The 22,550-nt window shown below is 31.4% G+C and overlaps 1 protein-coding gene across 1 annotated transcript in view; it reads left to right on the plus strand.

Moving 5' to 3' along the window:
* The window catches only part of ZNF407 (zinc finger protein 407), a 616,647-nt gene that overhangs the window by 367,863 nt on the left and 226,234 nt on the right, over nt 1-22,550 (plus strand). The window contains exons 5-6 of the mRNA XM_044667178.1: nt 1,367-1,450; nt 14,570-14,690. Coding sequence (XP_044523113.1) covers nt 1,367-1,450; nt 14,570-14,690 — 205 coding nt within the window. The remainder of the gene's footprint in view (nt 1-1,366; nt 1,451-14,569; nt 14,691-22,550) is intronic.

Raw genomic sequence — 22,550 nt, forward strand, 5'->3', positions numbered from 1 at the left:
TAAATCAGATACTTATATTAGCAATAAGGATTATGAATAATTTGATAATATAATAACTTTGGAAATGGGTTAAATATAATTGTATTTACATGGTTATTATTATACCCGCATTAATGCTATGAAATTTGGAAATACTGATTTTAGAATGGATCTTTTTAATAACCAGGGTTATTTTACATTTTGTTATGTGGTCTTTCTTTTTTTTTTCCTCAAACTCAAAAAATACAACAATAATTCCAAAATGTCTTGAGTTCAGCCAAGTTCTGTCCCCTCTTTCCTGGCTTCCATCACCCCTCAAAAAGTTTTATGGCATAGCAATTGTATTTGTGTAGGATGCCTTTGAAAACTTGTTGCTTTAAATGTCTAAATTAGTTAAGTAGGTAAAGGTGATTTATTTTGTGTTTGGAAGACTATTTTATAATTTTGCTGTATCTCTCCGAGGTTAGCATCGTTACTCCATAGTGCCCTTCCTCGTGAGTCTTATGGGATGTAACTGCCTAGCTTGCCAGTACTTATTGCCTAAATATGCTACAGTAGAAAGATAAATCATATTTATAAACCATGGAGCAAAATGTTAAAATGTTAGCTGGAATAAAAATATCCCCCCAAATAATCATTTACACACTTCTAACAAGTGCTGTCTGCCAAATATATCTCTAATTGTTGCAGTGGCTTAGAATGAAGAAATATCTTTAAAAAGGAACAAAAGGAGTTTTTCTATAATTTCTAGTAATCCCCAGACTTGCTTTCTTTATGTCATGAAAGTTTTTGAAACATAAACAGCATTTAGTTGCCATTGGTATTGAGTAATGTAGATTTTATTGTCTTGAGCTCTTCAGTATGTTCAAGAAAACCATTTAATTCACATTATTAAGTAGAATGTTATTAAAGAAGACCTCCATCTAATCAAGTAAAACATTTTCCATATCCTTAAGTTGTTAGTAAATTCAATATATTTTATTTAAGCAAAATCATATATACTGTATATTAACTTTTCTGAGCAATCTTTACTCAGCATAGAAAAGCCAGATGTATGGGAATTGTAAAAAATCAGGATATGCATAAAAACTGTTCAAGTGCATAAAGCAGCCCCATCTGGAAGACATCTAACAGAAATGAAGTTGTACAAAACCATTCCATTGATAATAAAGCTAATTTTTATGGGTCTGACAAGTATGTAATTATGTTCAGTGGTGCTTTTCAGATTTTATCACAGTCAATAAACCGCAGTGGTAATTTCATTCCCATTTGACATATTTACATGGAAACATTTGATTGGAGGAATTAGTAACCCTGAAAGCCTTGATAGATATGTTTTAATGATCTGTGACCTCCGCAGTCCCTCATCTGTTTATTGTTGCAACAGGCGAGAAGTCATTCCTGTGTGACCTTTGTGGCTTTGCCGGTGGGACACGGCATGCCCTCACCAAGCATCGGAGGCAGCACACAGGTCAGTAGAGCTGCCTTTGCCCTTTGGTATTTTTTCTGCAGCAAGAGCTTATCTTCTAGTGTGGAAACTAAAGCAAGTGAAATAAAATATTCCAACACAAATAATACATAGGCTCATCATTTGCTTTGCTTTATTTCATTTTTGTAAAATCCATGTGCATAGGCTCTAGAGCAAATGTTATTTGAATAAGGTAAGACTTTAAATAATCTGGTTTTTGTATATATAAAAAGAGGTAAATCATATATCTGAAGGATAAGGTGTCTCTGGTAAATTAATATTAAATAGAAGAAAAGGCTCTTTCTCCCTTCTCTCTTTTTTCTCTCTTTCTCTGTGTCTCTGTCTCTGTCTCTCCCTTACACATACACCCTCCCTTCTTTCTCTTTCTCTCTCTGGCCTAGATCAATGAGCCTACTTTCTCCTTGGCAAGAATTTGCCTGAAGGATTCTGGGTGAATATTAGAGATTGCATATCTCTGGTTTCAGACTGAGGGGAGGGATGTAGTTTATTGCTAATATTAGATCAATTATTCTTTCAGCTTTAAAATTTCAGATGGATTTTAATGAAGATATGTAACTTTACATGAGACTTGGGGCATAGTTGTAAAGTGTGTTTCTCTTCGTAACTGGTATGTGTTCCTGTTTGCACAACTTAATTAATAACTTGGGGAAAGAAATAGGTTTCTTGGATATGAAGACTAAATAGTTACATGGCTTACTTTAATTTTTCCGAGCTCTTTTTTTAGTAACTCCTTGTGAAATGTATATATAAAGATCACTTTTTTATTATTTGAATCTTCTTTGGTTAACATGATAAGAGAAAAAGGTCCAATAAAAGGTAATCACCTAAAAATAAGCCTCCATTTACATGCAAAATGAACTTCAGTAATTGTGTCTGAAAATGCTCTGTTTTGGTGCTTTATTAATTTATTCATTCATTCATTCGTTTATTAATCTGTTTAGTTTAACTGTGATTCAAGGAAGAAAATATTTTTATCTCAGTAACATCTGTGCTAGATATTATAATCCAGAAATTTCATTGATAAAATCCACTTGATTCAAATTACTGTATAAAATAAAGGTTTATATTGAATCAGAATGGACATTGCTGTCTTTACTGAGACCAAGAAAATGAATTGTAAGGATAGCCAAACAGGTTCCAATTTTTATATTCATGTACTCTTGTCAGGATTTAATATTTATAGTGTCAAATATTGTTCTGGTATGCAGTAGACATAGTCTTCAGTCACACCTTTGACTGATCTAACTTCTGCTCTATGTTTTAATACTAAAGTTTGTCAGTTTATTGCCACTTGAGTTATGACTATTTAAATGTTAGCAGTAGCTAACCTCATCCCAACCTGGTCTGGCCCTGGAGAGCTACATAATACTCTTGCATGATACCTCTGTCAGCGTGGCGGGGCTCTCATGATCTGGCATGTGCTCCACTTTTGCCACCCCAGTGGAGACACTAATGCTGTGATCAGAGGCATTTACAGGTGATAGATCATGAAGCTTGCATCTAGCAGGCATAACTTTATATTTTATGTCAGGACCAGAGGCTCCTTATTACTTTGCTATTAACTTTATGCTATACAGGACAATGTCTCAGAGACTGAGGTATCTGTCTTTTTGGCATTTATCTGCCTCTGTGGCACAAACAATCAGAGATGATTCTTTAACACAAAAATCAGCTCTTAAGTCTATTTGCTTCAAAGAAAACATCCTGGTACAACTCAGCCTAAGCTTGGGGCTGTTATGCTGGATTTACAATATTTTTATCCTACATACATTTTTTTTTCTATGTGAGGCTTCATACACTACACTTGGAATCTATATTTCTCTGGTGTATCCCTGTTTGACATGGTTTACCCTGTACATAGAGTACCCAAGCAAATTACAATCAGGTTCGAAAGGGATAGGTATCAAAAGTGCTCTAAATGGCTTAAATAATTCCCTGCTGCAATACAAACTGTCTAGGGGCCTGACACAAAACATCTTCCATTCTAAGATTTACTTTTATCACCTGTCAGGGACCCTTGATTCAAGGGCAAGGGAGCAAATCCTCATATGTAGTTGAAGAGTCCTGCCCAGCACAATAACCCCCAATCTTGAGAAATGAGGCATATTGGTATACGCAGAGAGAGGATGGTCAGTCTTGATGAATATTTGGTGCAGAAAAGGACTCCTTCCCCTGTGTTTGTGACCTTTACTTAGTTGGTGCTTCCATCTTCTTCTTCCTTTCCTCTCAGTGGTCCATAAGTTCCAAGGCATTTTTATAATTTTTTTTTTTTTAAGTAGAGGTCAGTAACTTTTAAGGAAAACATTTTTTAATTGAGCACTCCAGTAAATGGATATATGTGTGGTAAAAAACTATGATCCAAAGACACGTGTGTGTGTGTGTGTGTGTGTGTGTATGTGTGTGTATACAGTAAATTTTATTTATATATATATATATATATATAATTTACTGTATTCTCCATCTGTGTAAATCTTTGGGAAAGCCATAATGCCACCTTCAATGGTTATATTCTTTTCTAGCTTACAAGTTATTTTAATAAATGCTTTTCATCCTGAATTTAGACAGTTTCTTTCTATATATTATGAGGCGACGTGGTAAAGTGAAAAAAGCACTAGACTTGGAAATAGGAAAGCTTTCATTCTAGTTCTGCCTTTGACACTTATCAGCTATATGACCACTATATGTTGGAGTCACTGAGGCAGAGTTTCTGCATCTGAAAAATGAGAATAAGAAATACCTCAAAGGATTGCTATGAAGTTCCAATGAGATGTTGTCTGTCTAAACCTTGAAACATTAAGTAACGATCAGACATTAATATTCTTACCATTATCATCAAGAGTCTTGCTGTGTATTCTACAAATCCTGATACTAATGATACTGAAATATAAATTAATAATTATTATTCTACTAATTTAAAAGTTAAGATTATGTAAAATAGTAAAATATTTTAAATGCACATTATGAGGTAATTCTCCTTATATAGTAGTAAAGAGAATAAGATGTGTATGTATTATTTGATGCCTTGTGTGGAATACTGGATAGAGAACTGGCCATGAAATCAATAAAACCTAAGCTCCATTCTGCTTTTGACATATATTGGTTCTGTTACCTTGGACAACACTTCAGTACCCCTTTAAGCTTTGGGAGAAATTACTATTCTTCTTTGGTACTGGAGCTCTCTACATCATAGCAATGATAGAAATTAACTTTGTTGCCTTATACCAGTAATGGTAAATCTATGACATAGATGTCAAAGGGGCATGGGCATGCAGAGCTCTCTCTGTGGGCACTCAGCTCTCTTCCTCCCCTCTCTCCCAGATTTGTTAGTAGTAAGGCAGAGGGACTCTGGTGGAGCTGTTCCCCTCCACCTTTCCACCATGCCTGATGACATTTTTTCACATCACCTGTCCTCTGCCCAGCAGCCCAATGGGAGAGCTTTCTTCATCCCATGTGTGGCATAATGGGTAGAGCATGCCCAGCATGTGGGAGGGGAAGGGCATGTCACATGATTTGGGGGGGGGGTCACTCAATCTCTAAATGGGAAACATCACTTCCTTATAACTTAATTCAAAGGTTCATTAGTTTAAATGAGGAAATACTTTTATTATAAGATAGTCTTAACTTTTAGCTGGTGTGGCAGATCTTATTAATTGAATCATCTGCTTTGGATTCAAGATATATAAGAAGGATGAAATGTCTATCAGAAGAAAAAAAAAATCTGTTGGTAATAGAGCCTACTTTTATGGTTTCCACAAACCTAAGTCAGTGTTAGATCTTATCCTCTGCTTTTTTTCATAATCAGTTCTTTCATCCACTTAGATTGCTATCAACTATATTTAATAGTAGCAAAGTCAGACCATAAAATTTTAAATGAGACAAAAGATAAGGTTATTATCATGTGTTGAAAGGAACAAATGAAAGTGTCTACATTTCTTATGAATCTCCAGCTTTATTAGATGATATTTTTTTGGTCATGAATCAAGATTATAGTAAACTGAGTCTGTTTCAAAGGATCATGTTGACATCTTTAATTTGTCTTTTTTACATAAAAGTATATAATTGCAAATATTTAGTAATGACATATAATTTTACAAGTCTTTCATCTTAAAACTCAGCCTGTGTTTTGGTCAAAGTTTACATCTTTTCTTTTTAGTAGCCTGTCATATAGTAAGTGCTTAGTAAATGCGCATATATATAAATATATATATATATTTATATATATATAGTAAGTGCTTAATAAATGCATATATTTGTGCATGAATTCATTCATTCATGTCAAACATGAACATTAAACAGTTAGAATTATGTCAAGTACTATCCTTAAATGATATTTCCATTATAAAAATGTTATAAAAATAATGAAGTTCACATGGAATAACTATATTGAATTGTTTTTTAAGGCTCTGTATTAAACCTCCAAACTAAAAACATTTAGTCTTAAGAATGAAAATTTGAGTGGTCCCTTAAGTTATACCATTTACTTAAACAATATAATACATAAAATTATATATTTTGCTCAGATCCCCTCCCAAACCATGAATAATGGATGACATAAGGAAGGATTTCAGCTCAGATATTGTACACCTAAGCAATTAGAATAAACAAGTTAGCAGTGAATTATGGTGCTCTAATTCAGTCAAGCATGAAGCTTTTTGTAGTTTATGGAGTCACCAGAAAATTTTATTGGAATTATAATCCCATAATTCAGAATGCTTCTATTTTTTAATTTTATATAATTCAAGAGCAAGACTCATAATCTATACTATATACTAAAATTTTAAAGGTTCCTTGTGCATCTACCTAGATTACTGCTATTTATTTCAGTTTTTGCACATTTCTGGATACATGTATATACATATATACATATATATATATCAATCTAATAAAAATTAATAATATATGTGTTTTTATTAAGATGACTGCTTCACTTTGTGTTTCTATTTCTCATGTGAGCTGCACTTTGACTTTTAATATGCAGTTAAATTACTCAGCATTCCATTTAATGAACAACTCAGTTCCTCTCTGTGACCAAAATGTGTTTGTTTGCAAGTATATTTATTTGTGTGTTTTGGTACACATGTTAAACATTTGTAGCATATTCAATATATGAACAAGTTGATATTACTTTTTTCTATTCAATTATGAAGTTTCTCTTTTTCTAGAAAAAAGTATAATCACTAAAGAAGTAAATTTTTTCATGATAACTCAGTAAGAAAAAAAAAAGAATAGTAAGCATTTTTAAGGCATTATCCATTTGGATGACATGATTTTAAATACTGATTTCATTTACTCAGAATAATGTTTTTTGTGATAAATATATATTCCAGCTATAATATTCCTGTGTCACATTCTGCCTTTTTCTTTGTGGCATGTAGGCATCAGAATCTGAGAAGTTTGATGGCAGATGAGGGACAAATAGTAACAAAATTATCAAATGCACTTTGATAAAGTTTTGAATATTACTGTATTAAGAGAGTATACCTTGTTTGCAATCGTAGAATTTAGAGAATTATATAGTCATAAACTCAAAGCAAGTTAAGAGCTGGAAGGGCCTTCAGATATTATTCAGGTTATAAAATTTCAGGCAAGAAAGCAGAGCTCTTAGCGAGGTCATCATTACTGTCGATCCAATGTGTGAGTTTCAGAAGGTAAAAGCAGATTTGGGAAAAAAATTACTTCTTAACATGATGATGATGAACAGAATTTGGATTTCTTTAACACTTCTAATATAAGAATGGTAGACTTCTAATCTGTCAATAAATCAGAGAAAAAATACTTTTGGACACTTTCAAATATAACTTAAAAAAGCCTCCAAATTGAAAAGGAAGGAAAACATTCATCCAATTAGCTAAATATATGGAGAATATTTATAAAATAGGAAGAACTACAGTAATAAAAAGAAAATTCTGTAAAACAAATTCCAAGAAAAAAATTATCAATAAAATCCTTGGCCTTTAATTTAGATACATAGACACATATATTGTGCATAGTATAAAGTTGAAGATTCCAGTAGAAAAAATGCAAATTTAATTTCATAGATACAGCTAAAATTTGTTAGAAATAAAAGATGTGATTGGAATATAAGTCTTGAATGTAATTTCTTAATAAATAAGAACCAGAGAGTTGTAAAAAGATACAAGATAGATTTAATATATTAATAAGCCATTTAAATTTGGCATTTATTAACAAAATAGAAATTATACTAATGACATTTAGGATAAAATCAATGTATAGACAGCTGTTTATTATATGCCAGTCACTGTGTTAATTGCTTTAGCAAAAGAAAAGATATTATTTGCACGTATTATAAAACATTTTTATAGAATGAAGACATAGATAAAGTTGTTTAGGATGACATGGAAGTATACATAATAATAGATAATTTCATTATCCTGGTATCTTCTAAAGCTTTAAATCACCACTAAATTGTTGTGATCTTAGACAATTCACATAAAAAGATTTAATTTTATTATTTGTTGTTGGCTTTTCCCAAATTCAAATGGAATACCTTGGAAGGAGATGAGGTATCCCAAACCCTACCCAAAGCTTTTCAGACAGAGGCTGAATGATTATTTGTTGAAAGTGTAATAGAACTTTTATTGTCAAAAAATAAATTTCTTTAGATGGCCTCTGCTGTTCTATATATCTTTATGTTTCTAAGTAATGTGAAACATTGGTTGTAGCTGGATCATGAAAATACCAGGCAAAGGAGTTTACATTTTGTCCTGGTGAGTATATGGAATCCTGAAACCACTTTGTGCTGATATTATCAAACCTGTGTCTCTGAAAATATAGTTTTGGAATGCCATGAGAAGAATTGATTGGGGCTATTGGTAACAATTAAGTCCATATTGCTATTACATAATAACCACAATTTTTATCTTGGTTGAGAGTGATGCTGATCTGAATTAGAGTGGCATATTGGCACATAATTGCAGATGGGGTTGAAGATGAGTAATTGAATTTTTATAGAAGAAAATATTTGGTGGTGGCATTAGTACAGTTTTTCAACAGTTGTACAAATTGAATCCAGATTATAAAAGATCAGAAAACATGGTTACTTATTTGTAAGGGGAAAAAAAGTCAAAAGAAGAGGAAAAATATTATGGGAGTGAGTAGGAGAGATGGAAGTGTGTCAATTCTGTTTTAAAGTTGAAATTATAAAACAACTGAAATTACTCCAATCACCCTTTATAGTTTATTCTAGTGTTGAATTGCTTTAGTCATTTTAAAGCTTAAATAAAAACCTGATTAAACTGTGACAGCAGAAATTCTGTCTTTTCCTTCAAGGAGAAGAAAAAGAATGCTTCAGTTTCTTCATAATAATATACCTTCTTATAACTGCCACCTATTAGTTCTTGCTTACTTTTCTGAGGTCAAGTAAAATAAGTGTAATAATTCCTCTTTCATATGATAACCTTTAAAATATGTGAAAAAAGCAATCATGTCTCTCCATTCCTTCTTCCACAACTTAAACAATTTTGTGTTTTTATAATGGTATTTTATAGATTCATTTTGCATTTTTATCTTTCTTTGGCCATTGTCTATTGTTTCGGCATCTTAAAATAGTGTCTAGAATCACATTACTATGGATGTTGCCTAGAAAACCTAGTGTACAAAGACATCATCACCTCTCATGTTGGTTTCTACTTCTGTACTTCATATACCGGTGACAAATAGCATTATTTTTTTGTCTGCCTTTTCATACTGAAATTCATACCATGTTGAAATTATAGTCCACTAAAACTCCCAGTCACTCTTCTCCAATCCCCTACCCCGTCAATGGTCAGTTTTCTAGGTATATTACCCTCTATTTTCTCCCTGTGAGTTTTTTTTTTTTAATCTTAGTAAGACTTGATATTAATCCATTTTAAGCTTTTACTTACTGAATTCATTCCATTCTTTCTCTTAGTAAACATTTTTTCCTAATTCTTTTATTACAGATGTTAAGCATTACCCCAGACTCATAACCTCTGAAGATTTGATATGCATTCATTTATATCTTCCTCTAAATCATTAGTGAAAATATTGAACAGAATAGAATTCAAGGAAGGATCCTTTGACACTTCTCTGGAAACCTAGACATAGATTTATCAGTCATTACTTGGATTTGCCCAGTCTACTAATTCTAGCTCTTCTTAACTGTACTTCATTTTTCACATATGTAAAAATTTATTGTTCAAACCTTTCTTAAGTCTAAATCTCCATTAATCTTTCCTTATATGTACTATTGTCTATTCCTTTGATCATTTTGATATTTTCCATTAAAGCCACCAAAAATCTTGAGTAGTTGCATTATAATTTCCCTTTCTCCCTTTACCTTTAATGTCACCTGACTTTTTATGATTTTTTTTCATTTCTAAAAGGTAAATACTAATGAATATTCTAAAGATAGTTCTTTTTGGAGTTTAAAGTTTTAGACATAGACACATCCAGCCAACTCTCTGTGCCTTATCTTGTCCTTTAATGAATAATATGTGTTCTCTCTCTCTTTTTTTTAAAAGTCTTTACCATCTCTGTTAGAATCAATACTTTGTATTGTTTCCAAGGTAAGAGCCTTAGAGTTAGATTTAAGTTATTTACTCTGAATCACATAGCCAGCAAGTATCCCAGATTAGATTTTAACCCAGGACCTAACATCTCCCATCTTTAGGCCAGTTGCCCTATTGTTATTCCTATTTTTTACATTGATTTTTGTTAAACCAATGAACTTTTAATCTTAGGAGATAAGACCTTTCATAAGTCAAAGTTCCAAATGTCTTAAGGAGTCAAACATGCTGTTTTTCATTTCTGACCTAAATAATATATTCTTTCCAAAATATTTTTCCTCCAAGATATTGACTCTTATATACAATTTAGTCTCTTCCCTCCCTCTGCCCACACTCATTGTTTTTATTTTATTTTTTTTAGAATATTTTTCCATGGTTTCATGATTCATCTACTCTCCCTCCCCTATTCTGACCCTCCCCCACCTTCTGGAGCTGACAAGCACTTGGGTTATACATGTCTTATTACTCAAAACCTATTTCCATATTATTCATATTTGTAATAGAGCAATCCTTTAAAAACCACAACCCCAAATCATATACCCATATAACCAAGTAATAAATTATATGATTTTCTTCTGTACTCCCATTGTTCTTTCTCTTGATGTGGATAGCAGTTTTTTTTTTTCATAAGTCCCTTGGGTTTGTCCTTGATCATTGCATTGCTGTTAGTAGCAAAGTCTATTACATTTGATCTTCCCACAAAGTTTCAGTTACTGTGTATGATGTTCTGATTCTGCTCATTTCACTCTGCATCAGTTCATGGAGGTCTTTCCAGTTCATACAGAAATCATTCCTTATTGCACAGTAGTATTCCACCACCATTATATACAACCATTTGTTTAGTCATTTCCTAATGACACTTCCTCATTTTCCAATTTCTTGCCACCACAAAAAGCACAATATAAATATTTTGTACACACTTTTAAAAAAAATTTCTTTCGGGTATAAATCCAGTAGTGGTAATTCTGGATCAAAAGGGCTTTTTGAAGCCCTTTGAGCATAATTCCAAATTGCCTTGCAGAATGGTTTGATCAATTCACAACTCCACCAGTAATGCCTTAGTGTCTCAATTTTGCCACCTCCTCTCCAACATTTATTTATTATCTTCCTTTATTGCCATATTGGCCAGTCTTCTAGGTGTGAGGTGGTACCTCAGAGTTCTTTTTTTTTATTTTTTATTTTTTAATTTTAAACCCTTAACTTCTGTGCATTGACTTATAGGTGGAAGAGTGGTGAGGGTTGGCAATGGGGGTCAAGTGACTTGCCCAGGGTCACACAGCTGGGAAGTGTCTGAGGTCGGATTTGAACCTAGGACCTCCCGTCTCTAGACCTGGCTCTCAATCCACTGAGCTACCCAGCTGCCCCCTCAGAGTTCTTTTGATTTGCTTTTCTCTAATCAGGAAGGATTTAGTACATTTTTTCATGTGATTATCAATAGTTTTGATTTCTTCATCTGAAAACTGCCTATTCGTATCGCTTGACCATTTGTCAGTTGGGGAATGGCTTGATTTCTTATAAGTTTGTTTTAGTTCTTATATATTTGGAAAATTACACCTTTGTCAGAGAGTTTTATTATAAAATTTTTTCCTAATTTATTGCTACATTCAGTCTTTATAAGAATGAGGTGCAACAAAGTACAATGGAAAGATTCCAGGACTTAATTGTTAGGAAATAATCGTTTCAAATCTTTCACTGGTTTGTGACAATATAACAAAACAGTCTCTCTCCTCGTGTGCAAACTGTGGGTTATAATGCCTAGATTATGTGCCTCCACAGTGCTGTTGATAATAAGGGTTTAATGAGTTAATGTGTATCAAATCCTTTATACAATACAGTTGAGCCGTTTCATTAAAGTCTTGCTATTGGTCTCATTGGGAATGAGTACTTTTTTTACTATCTCCCAGTTTGGGGTGTTTTCTCTCTTTTAACATTATATTAATAAGCAAAAGGCATATCAGAATTATTATTAGTTTTTTTTCCTTCTCCTGAACCGATTTTGGAGTAATGACAAAAGAAGGAAATACTTTCTGTTGGAGGCTTTATAGAAGGATCGCCATTCTAATGGTATAGCTATGAATCAGTCCAATAATTCTGGGAATCAATGATAAATAATGATAAACAAAACAAAATACCTATTAAAATCTGGCCCAGAGATCATACTTCTTGGCATATTATACAAGTAGGTTAAAGAAAGAAATATCCAAACTACAACAAATATTTATAGCTAGCCTTTTAAGAGTAGTGAACAACTTGAAATAAAATATACTCCATTGTTGAAAGGCTAAACAAGTTGTGGTGCATGAAATATAATGGGATATATAATGGTATTTGAGATATATATATATGTATATTTTTTAAATTTCTGTTATTTAAGAAAGTGAATATGATAATTACACAAAGAGTCATGTAAAAACCTATATTCACTGATGAATCAATCAGTAAAACAATAGTCAATGGAATCAATATTTTAATTTAAAAATCAGCCTCAAAAATAATAAATAACTTTATAATTATAATAAAGAAGCTTGACACTCACCCCTCCCCAAAGAAGAGATATGAGGATCTATTTTCTTCTTTTTTTGTGACATGGAAGTTTGTGGATTCAGAATACTACAAACCTGTGGCCTTGATTAGCTGTTATTTTTGTTTTCTCTTTATGAGGAAATAATTATCTATTTGGGAAGAGGGAGGCATATATTCCAGTATATAGTAACATAAAATCAAAAGATATCATTAAATTGAAATTTTTATTTTAGTACATATTTTGGAGTTTCTCATTTAGATTATTGTAATATTTTTTCAGGCCCTTTTCATTTATTTCTAAATACTCATGACCTCATTTGATATTTTCTTGGCAAAGATATTGGAGTGGTTTGCCATTTCATTCTCCTGCTCATTTTATAGATGAGGAAACTGAGGCAAATGGTGTTAAGGAACTTTCTTAGGGTTACACAGTTTATAAGTTCCTAAAACTAGACTGACTTTAATAAGGAAAATGAATCTTTCTGACTCTAGCTCAGGCACTCTATCCACTATGCCACTCCAGAGAACAGTTTAGGTCAGAGATTTTTTTTTAATCTTTGTATTTTCATTTCCTAATACAATTTCTTGCACATAGTAGGTGCTCAATAAATACTTTTAAATTGAATTGAACATGTGGAGATTGATCCATACTGATTCAGCATCTGAATAACTAAAGATATTTTAGTTTTATCACAGTTTAACTATGTAATTGGTTAAGAGTTGATTTTACTTTCAGGCAATATATTAGCTTAATGGTTTTTTGCAATATCTTTACTAATTAAACATTTTAAGTTTTGTTAATATTGTCTTCTTTTAACTCTGAAAAAGATAATTTAAGTAGTCAAAAAGAATCTGATTCCTGATCATTTTGACCCAGACAATAAAAATTAACATAATTTATGGTGACAAGTTTACCTATAAGATTTAGAATAAGGCATTTCAAAATTTATGAGAATTTGGAGAATTTTTATCAGTTATTTAAAATGTGTCTTTATCTACACACATATTCATAATTATAAAGTTTTTATACTTTTAAAATACTCTAGAGTGTTTTTGTACATCTTTCAAATGCCTATTTGTTATTGGAATTTTCTTAAATTTTAAATGCAAACATATTTCTTATGAAACTTTGTTACAAATGTTATTTATATTCCTACCATAGAAATATTGGTGTAATTTTACAGATGACAAACTCAGGCAAATGCATAGTATCCTAATTTTCAGTCTGTTTATATAAGCCTCTCCCATTTTCTTATTATCATATGCAAATTCAATTAAAAAGCATATCAAGTAATGTCTCTGTGAGCACCAGGAGCATGAGGCAACTTTTCTAGTTATCTCTTTTGAGTGTGAGTAGCCTTAATAATATGTAGACCTTAGATTTGAATCCTATTCCTGTCAATTTATTAGCATGTCTTTTAAAATCTAAAAGCTATTCTTTGTTCCATGATTCAAATTCAAGTCTTCTGGTTGTAAATGCAGTACACCTTATTTACTCTACTAGATTGCTTCCTTCCGTGTATATAATCTTCTACATCAATGGCAATTTAAAAATAAACCTAATAAAAACTTTTTATTGCCTGTACTTTAATTCTAAGGTCTTAGAGTTCTTTCTAATGTGTTATAATTTTTTCTTAACAATGAAAAAATGATCCCCAATAAACTTTATAATGTTATATAGAAAACCCCAGACTATGTACAATAGGAATACAATGTTTAATTAAGACAAATGTTCTTGCCTTCATGGGAATTGTAATCGAGTGTGTAAATTGCAAGTACAATAGCTATAATATGTGGAATGTAGATGAGAAAATAGGAGCAAAAGTAGTCTGAAAAAAATTTTAACTACTTTGTATTTTGTCTCTCATGTAGCTATACTGAGAAAGGAATGTTAGTTTTTACAAGTATATTGATAAGTTACCTTTTATAGTTTGCCAATAGATATTTTTCTAAATTTAATTTGAGACATGTGAAGCATGATTTTAAAAAAGTTCATTGCCAATTTATAATATTTCTTGATGCATTACAGGAGAGAAACCATTCAAATGTGATGAGTGTAACTTTGCTTCCACCACCCAGTCCCATTTGACGCGACATAAACGTGTTCATACAGGAGAAAAACCCTACAGATGTCCCTGGTGTGACTACAGGTAATAGTTTGCCAAGAAACAGATGTTGAGATGATATTTTGGAAATTATTTTGGTCTCAAATAACATAAATGTATAAATATGACATAGGAATTAAGGGGTCTCATTTGACTACTTTTAACAAACATAATGATAGTATGTAAAAATACTCATTTTATTGATAATGTGGCTTAGTATTTAGTCATTTTAATACACTTTGGTTTATTTATGACCAACATACTTCAACATATCCATTTCCATTTATAATGCATTTATATGGCCTACAAATTTTGTTATTTAGAATTTATGGTATTCTATTATTCATTGCCTCAATGTGTCACTGTGACAATATTTTTATGATAAAGTGATACATTTTTCTTTCATTGTGAAACTTAGGGTCATTGAACAAAATATAAAATTTTTCCACTTAAAACCATCCTATTCTCTTCCCTTTATTCACTTCTGGTTCTATTCTTCTGTTAATGGATTAGATTTATCACTTTTTAATTAGACTTTATGTAATTGTTCAGATATAAGGCATTAAATATCCACTTAATTTTTCCTTTATGGATAGTTATGCTGAGCTCTTATCATTGATGACAAATTTAATTTAGGATATTCAGAACTTGATGCCATCCACACAATGTCACTACTAATAAGAGTATCTAGGAAACCTATCCTTAGAGACTTCTTCCATGTGCTTTTGCATTGTAAATCTTCCACGACAGTGACAAATCCCTGTAGTTACACTATGATATTAATCAATAGAATCACCAAATTAATTCTGTTGTAAATTTCAAGTAATCTCTTATGGTTTTAAAAAAAATTCTTACCTTCTATGTTCAAATTGATACAGTTTCAGTTTCAAAGCAGAAGTATCATAAGAACTAGGCAATTTAGGGTTAAGTGACTTTCCCCACTTCTGAGCTCAAATTTGAACTCAGGACACCTCTTGTCTCTAGACTTGGCTTTCAATGCACTGAACCTCTCATGTTTAGTCTTGTTTTCCTCCTTCTAGTTTCATCTTTAATCTCAGAACGATCTGACTTAATCGAGTCTTGACTAAGCCAAGCTTTTTGTAAACTACATGTTCCCTTTACTTCCCTTTTTTTTTTTTTTTTTTTTGGCCTGTGGATTGATAATGCTTATATAAAAGATTCAAAGTAGAATAAGTGAGTATTGATTTGCCCTTGTAGTGAAGAATATCTAGGTTGAAATCTTGCTTCCAACCCATACACACAGATGCATACACACAGACACAGAAGAATTGCTGGATCTAGATTGTTAGAGGTAGTTTATGTTTCATATGTAAATGATATATTTCTGATATTAAAAAAACTCATATAGCCTCTCCTATTCTTCTACCATTTTCTTCCTGAAAGTGCTTATATAGATCATATAATCCATCCTACCCTTTCTGTACATTTGAGAAATATCAACTTCCAAGCATTTTAGTGGGCTGTTGAAAGTAACACAAGTTGCTTCAGAGAGGGGACTGACTCTCAGGGTCTTATGAATTCTAATCATAATTCTTTCTACTGTACTATCTCCATAAGATTTTATGTCTTGTGTTTATTTTGAAATACCATTGTTCTTGACTGATATGCCTCTTTCCTTGGAAAAGAGAGCAAATGTTTTCATACTGAGGAGGTAACTAGGTTGTTTTGGCTTCTTTGTTATAAGTACTTATTTTTAAAACTATAAATTTTAATTGATATTTTATTTCCTACTTTACTAGAATTTCTTTCATTATCATGCATTTTCTTCTTCCCCAGAAAAGCCATTCTATAAATTAAATAATATTTTTAAAGGAAAAGAGGAAGATGGGGAAAAATATCAACAATTGTACTTTCAAAAAATCTGAAAATGTATTCAGACCTATGAGTCTCCTACCTCTGCTAAAGAAATGTGTCTTCTTATATCCCTTCTATAGTGCCTGTCTTAGTTTTTAATTTTTCAATCTTCACTGTCTAGTGTTCTGTGGTTATTTCCATTTCGATTATTTTAGTTACTGTGTGTATTGTTTTCTTAGCTCAGCTTACTTCATCATGCACCAGATAATCTTTCACTACTTTTTGATATTCATCAGTCATCATTTCTTATAACAGGCTAATTACATTACTTCCTGCATCACACTTTATTTTGCAGTTTCCCAAGTTATGGACATCCAATTTTATTCTAGTATTTCGCTATTACAAAAAATACTGCTGTAAATATTTCTTGTACATAATTATGAATTAAACCTACTAGTAGAATATCAAGGTCAAATGATATGGAGAGTTTAGTTATTTCATTTACATAATTTCAAGTTGTTTTCCAAAATGCTTATTTTGATTCAGAGTTCTATGCACCAGTGTCTCTATGTCTTACATAAGAATACTTAAAAACATTCCACAATATGTAATTGTTTCAATAAGTGTAGAAAAAGCTTTGACAAAGTACAATACTCTTTTATGCTAAAAATCCTACAAGATAAAAGCATTACAAAATGTCACAAATGGTATTTATCTAAAATGAAAACAGGTATGTCTCTACATCACAGATTTCCCAAAATAAGAGTAAAAATAGGATGTCTGTTTTCTCTACTTTTATTGATGTTGCTCAAAAACCTATTACTATAGCCAAAAGAGAAAGAAAATTAAATGCAAAAATGTAGATAAAGAGGAAACAAAAGCCATCTTTTTTAATGAGGAGATTATTTACTTAGGTAATCTTAGGGAATGAGTAAATATACTAATTGGGACTATTATTAGGTTTAAATAAGGTACAGGCTTCAAAATAAACCCATAGAAAATAAGTATCTCTCTATATTTATAACAAAATGCTGGAGGGAAAAAAAAAAGTACAAGTTAAATCCCATTCAAAATACATACATAGAATGTTTTGGGATTAACCTACCAAACACACCGAATACTTGTGTCCATTCTATTATAAAATACTTTTGTGATAGGCTTATAATCAATTCCTCAATCTCAGCATCTTTTTCTTTTTTCTAATATATATTTCAATAACCAAATCACTTGCATTTTTCTCTCCACTGAAATTCAGTCAGAAACTTTTCCATTATGATTGCCTCCTTTGTCTTTGAATTTCTTCCCCAAACTATATCTTTTTAATATATACTGTTATTCAATTCTTATTTTTCCTACCTGTTTCAGACATCTTCAAGGGAACATCATGAATTCATCAGAAACAGGTCATGCCATATTAGTGTCATTTTGGTGATTATATGGATGTGAGTCACATATAAACAAAATAGTGTCAGTCACAGGAGTGGAGTAGATGAAGTAGTCATAGGTTATAGTTTTTAAGGAAATGCTTAATTTAGTGACAAAAATAATTAAGTACCTTTGAACAAATAAGAGTTACAATTAAATAAAATAAAGAGGAAGCTATAGGCAAAAGCAAGAGAGAGGGATGAGTTTGCATAGTCATGGAAGCCAGCTGAGGAAGCTGTCAGGAATAGAAGGGAACTGAGAGGTGGTGGTGGAAGCATCCCACTTTTTAATTAGAAGATAATAACTTTTTTTTTAAACCCTTGTACTTCGGTGTATTGTCTTATAGATAAAAGATTGGTAAGGGTGGGCAATGGGGGTCAAGTGACTTGCCCAGGGTCACACAGCTTGGAAGTGTCTGAGGCCGGGTTTGAACCCAGGACCTCCTATCTCTAGGCCTGACTCTCACTCCACTGAGCTACCCAGCTGCCCTGATAATAACTTTTAAGAGAATAATTTTCAACAAAGAGCTAGGCTAGAAGCCAACTTGAAAGAGGTCAGTAATTAAGTGTCTGATGTGAATGTTAAGGCAACAACTATGCCCCTTTTTAAATTTTGTTTTGTTTTAGCCATTTAGCAGTTAAAAGGAAGGCATGGGCAAAGGATCAGTGCGAAAACTTTGTATGGGAAACCATGTGAGAGAGAGACAACAGAAAGAGACAAAAAGAGACAGTCAAGAAAAGTAAGATTCTTTTTCTGAGATAAGAAGATGGAGCAAAAGAGGTTATTTTGTAAAAATGAGTGGAATCACTTTTTTTTTTAAATGCTATGTATTGATTCTAAGGCAGAAGAGAAGTAAGGGCTAGGCAATGGGGTTAAGTAACTTGCCCAGAGTCACACAGCTAGAAAGTGTCTGATGTCAGATTTGAACCCAAGACCTCCCTTCTCTATGCCTGAATCTCAGTCAACTGAGCTATCAAGCTGTCCCTTAGGTTGAATCATTTTGAGAAGGCTGAAGAATATTTTGAACTACTCTTGGGGGATTTCGTGCTATGCCAACAATTGATGAATGAAGTGTCATATCAAAATGTCATTTTATTACAAATAGTGTTATATAAGTAAAAACTTATGGAAAAAATTGACCTAGAATAAAATATATTATTTTAAGATTATGTTTAATAGTAATTGATTAATCACTCTTAGTTATGATCACGTTTTTAATATAGTTCAAAACTCTTGTGTTAAATCAGTGATTATAGCATTCATAGTAATAGTAAATGTTACAGAGTTCAGTCTGCTGTCTCTCTTCTGACATCTATCTTTTTTTAAAGTTTCATTTTTTAATATCTAAATGCTTTGAATAGTCACCCACCTGGGGAGATATTATTACTTTTTGACACATTTGTTATGGTGGTGAACTGAGGTTACCTACTTTGGGATCCACATTTTGGGAGCTATTTTCACTTAAATTAAGGAAAGCCATGAATAAAAATATATCTTACATTTTACTTAGAATCTTCAAACAGTTGATGCCTAAAGCTGAAGTAACCCATAGAAATCATATTGTCCCAACTCCTCAATTTATAGATGAGGAAATGCCATAGTTAAGTTGGATCTTTTTACAGGAAAATTAACAGTTTTCTGTCATCTTGTCTAGTGTTCTTTACATCAAATAAAGCTTTTTCTCTTGGATACCAAATTTCTTGTAGCTCACAGTATTTTGCTCATTAGATATCTTTAATCATAGAAGTCCTGTAGTCTGTTGATTTAAAAGAAATTTCAGCTACTTTTATTGTAGAGATCAAGCTCTCAAGAATCTTCACTGTATATAGTAGCTAGGGCAATGATTTTTATTTTTTCATACCACCTGAAAACATTCTATTTAACATGCATTTAAAAAATCATATAAACCATCAACTATATATTCTCATAACAAATGAAATAATTGTACTTCAGTGAAATGTTGCATTCTTCAAAAGTGTCTTTGTATTATAAGTTACCACCTTAGGTAATTTTCATTGTAAAACATGAAGTGAATATTTAAAAATAAAAGCTTGGAAATGTGACAGAATGCATTTCAGCTTACTTCATTTCAAAAAAACATCATTTGTTTCCTTTAATTAAAAGTGATTACAAATGGAGATTCTTTAGTACTCATTCTTCTTAAATTCACTTTAGTTCTAGTTAGTCTATACTTTTACTTTTTCAGTCTTTATGATTCAGTTGTTGAATTTGGAATCAGCAAATCCTATTATTTCCTAACTGTTTGGACTTGGGCAAATCATTTAAATACATTGATCCTGTTTCTTTATAAAACAAAAGTATTCAACTTAATGAACTGTATAAAATCTCTAAAGCTATAAATTTATTATCCTTTTATCCTAAGAACTACAACTCAACTGATTTGAAAGCAGTTTTATGGTTCTAGCCAAGCTTGAAGTTGTATTATTTGCTAGGAGTTCCAGTTATTTCCCTTAGTAACATTATTTCAACTTAATCCAATGTGTGTTAAGCTTGCTTTCACTGTATTAACAAGGACCTTTCTGTTTTTTAAGTAATATTGTAGACAGTATTATTGAGGTAGCTCTGATTTCATCTATGGTCACCTGAAATCCCACTGATGCCCCTTAGATTTTCCCTAAAAGGTTCTTATAAAAATTGAATGAATTTATATGATCATGCCATTATCTTATTAATGAATATTTTTAATCATATGGATGATTAGATTTGTTTATTGACAGGATGGTTTTATTATTCAAGATAGTATTACTTTTTTTTTTTGAAACCCTTGTACTTCGGTGTATTGTCTCATAGGTGGAAGATTGGTAAGGGTGGGCAATGGGGGTCAAGTGACCTGCCCAGGGTCACACAGCTGGGAAGTGGCTGAGGCTGTGTTTGAACCTAGGACCTCCTGCCTCTAGGCCTGACTCTCACTCCACTGAGCTACCCAGCTGCCCCCTATAGTATTACTTTTGCCAATGATTTAAATTATAGTTAATGCTAGTGCAAAAATTGGTCTGAAATTAGAGACTAATATAATAGAAATTATAGTTACTAAATAGATAAAATTAATTTACTTTCATCATAGTATCAGAAGGGGAGAGTTATATCTGAAGAAAAATAAAAATCATTTTTTACAAGAACAGGATTGGTAGAATGTTTACCCTATTACTAACAACATATGAAATAATTTTGTTTCTGCAGAAAATTTTAAAATCCAGGGTTTTTCCAAATTCCACATATTTTTTAGACTTATAGAAATCCTAAGAATATAGAGTATGATCATAATTAATTTCTTTATTGTTTTATTATTTCACATGTTATTTCATTCATCATATTAGACAAATTATTGTTATTGACAATATGTATTAATGCCTTTATGACTTTGGAGGTAAACCTTTTTTTTTTTTTCCACATTTTGATTAGTAGTAATTTTACCTGACAGGAAGGAGGAGATTATTCAAATAGAATCATGTCAACTTTGTATATAGAGTTAATAATGTTCACGTAAAACAATCATGAGAAAGTTAAAAATTATTTTTACTTCAATATAAAATATATTTCTCATTTTATAAGTCCAACATTGGGCGGAAGAACCAGTAGTGATAATTATTATTCGTGAAAACATGAATATGGAAAATTTTCATAGATTTGTTTACAAAAGCATCATATAATTGGTCTTTTGAGCCTGGGGCTATTCTTCAAGTTTGCATTATTAATTTAGCCAGTGACACCTCATTCTATTTAGATATAAACATATACCCTTTTTCTAAGCAATATCTGAAATAACCAAATATCTTCAGGATTAAGAAATCAATATGTTTCATCATTTCCCCAAAACTTTTTTCATCATCAATTCTCTTCATAAAATAACATGTGACATTCAATTGATCTTATAGGACACAGTATTATTATTGTTTATACATCTTAGATTTTAAAATTGTTCATTTATTAAAAAAAAGATGATATGATATTATATTTCATTTTTATATTCTTTGGAATTCTATTACTGATGTTAAGAATTTTAAAAAATATTTTCTTGAGCAAGTTTCATTTTTAAAATGTAATTAAAAAACTTCCTCCTCATATATAATAAAAATAATGTTTTTTCTTGGGCTATATTTTCCACAAATTCTGGAATTCTTTTCTTGGCAGACAGATGAGTGGACAAATTTTTTTAATGAAATTGTTTTCCCTTTAACTTCTATTATAAAATCAGGGTTGTGTTCATAAGAGAGAAGAATGGAGGGTAGTGGTGGTGGTGATGAGTATGCTGCTGGAACAAGTGCTGGACCTGAGATTAAACCCTCATTTACTACCTATATTAGTTTATGCAAATTAAAATTTTTCTAGACCTCAGTTAACTCATTTATAAAATAAGCAGGTTGGACTATTTGATTTCTTTGGTCCTTTCTTCTTCTAAATCTATGTTTCTTTTATATATTGGTATTAACTGGTCTTTTTATATAGCTCTCATATAATGAAGCTCTTCAGGATTTAATGTGTCTTCTAAGTTATCACAAATTAAATTTAATTGAGTAGAATTAGGCTTATTGCAAAATGATGAAATAATATTTTTCAATCATACATCTTCAAATCAAAACTCTTAAAAACAGGAAACTATTTTATATATATATATATATATATATATATATATATATATATATA

This window comes from Gracilinanus agilis, chromosome 1 (assembly GCF_016433145.1).
Source record: "Gracilinanus agilis isolate LMUSP501 chromosome 1, AgileGrace, whole genome shotgun sequence".
NCBI classification, from domain to species: Eukaryota; Metazoa; Chordata; class Mammalia; order Didelphimorphia; family Didelphidae; genus Gracilinanus; species Gracilinanus agilis.